The sequence below is a fragment of the Perkinsus marinus genome (genome assembly GCF_000006405.1).
Source record: "Perkinsus marinus ATCC 50983 genomic scaffold scf_1104296963366, whole genome shotgun sequence".
Lineage (NCBI taxonomy): Eukaryota > Perkinsozoa > Perkinsida > Perkinsidae > Perkinsus > Perkinsus marinus.
In genome coordinates this window covers 1-848 of record NW_003205083.1, presented here as the reverse complement: position 1 = coordinate 848, position 848 = coordinate 1, and the positions used below count along the sequence as shown (strand labels likewise).

The following is an 848-nucleotide window of genomic DNA, read 5'->3' as shown; positions in this document are numbered from 1 at the left end:
CTTATTCGATATCAGATGCGCAGTACCCTCCATCATGCTCTGCAAAAGTGTCGTTTCTGAGGACAAATACATCATGTGTATACATTTAGCGCGCGCCCAGACGATCGATTTCGCATCATATATACCCCAAGTGATATTACTTTCCTCCTCATTTTGGAAGAAGGAGCGCCTAAGTGAACTGAGCAGGACCAGACATTGGAGGCAGTATCTACATCAATACATAGTCATAAACTCAATGAATAACATATATAGAAATCGGGCAGGTTCCCATACGAACTAGTAATGCTATTACCCTCTAACCCAAATTCAATATTTACTATCCAACGCGATGAATAATCGTGGACACCTATCAACTCGATGGTGCCTTTTATTCACACATATCTAACGTCACGCGCCACAAAATTCCCCCAACAGCACTACATCGCGCAGTCCTTCCAGCCGCTCTTGCAGCTACTATCATACAACTGGAAGAACCTGAAATACACCCTCCCCTCCACAACACTCCTACCACACTTCTTACAACTTTGGTATCACACTATCCTTCAACACTGTCCAGTTATGTGGCACCATAACTGTCGTCTGGTCCTCCGACGTCTCGTCAGGGATCGTGCCTACACCCATAAATAGCAACCCCCTTTACTACACTGCAATATCGTCATAAATACATTGACGAGGTTACCCCCTAAAAGATACAGATTAGGTCCAAACTTACCCATGAAGTCAAAACTCAAGCAGTTATAGGCCAGCTGCAATACCTGTATTAATAATATATTATTATTGCCATCCATACCACTCCTGCCTCAACTTATTACCTTCTTAACCAATTTGAATTCTTCCGTCTTGTCGTT

General features: G+C 42.9%; 1 protein-coding gene across 1 annotated transcript; it reads right to left on the bottom strand.

Annotated features, from left to right (window-relative positions):
* Positions 1–140: 140 nt before the first annotated feature.
* On the bottom strand, positions 141–755 carry Pmar_PMAR019419 (hypothetical protein; the record flags this gene model as incomplete). Its single annotated transcript, XM_002771156.1, has 4 exons — positions 141–208; positions 421–474; positions 521–611; positions 713–755. Coding segments are annotated over 4 exons (256 nt in total), but the record flags the coding sequence as incomplete, so codon positions are not given.
* Between the last annotated feature and the right edge of the window lie 93 nt (positions 756–848).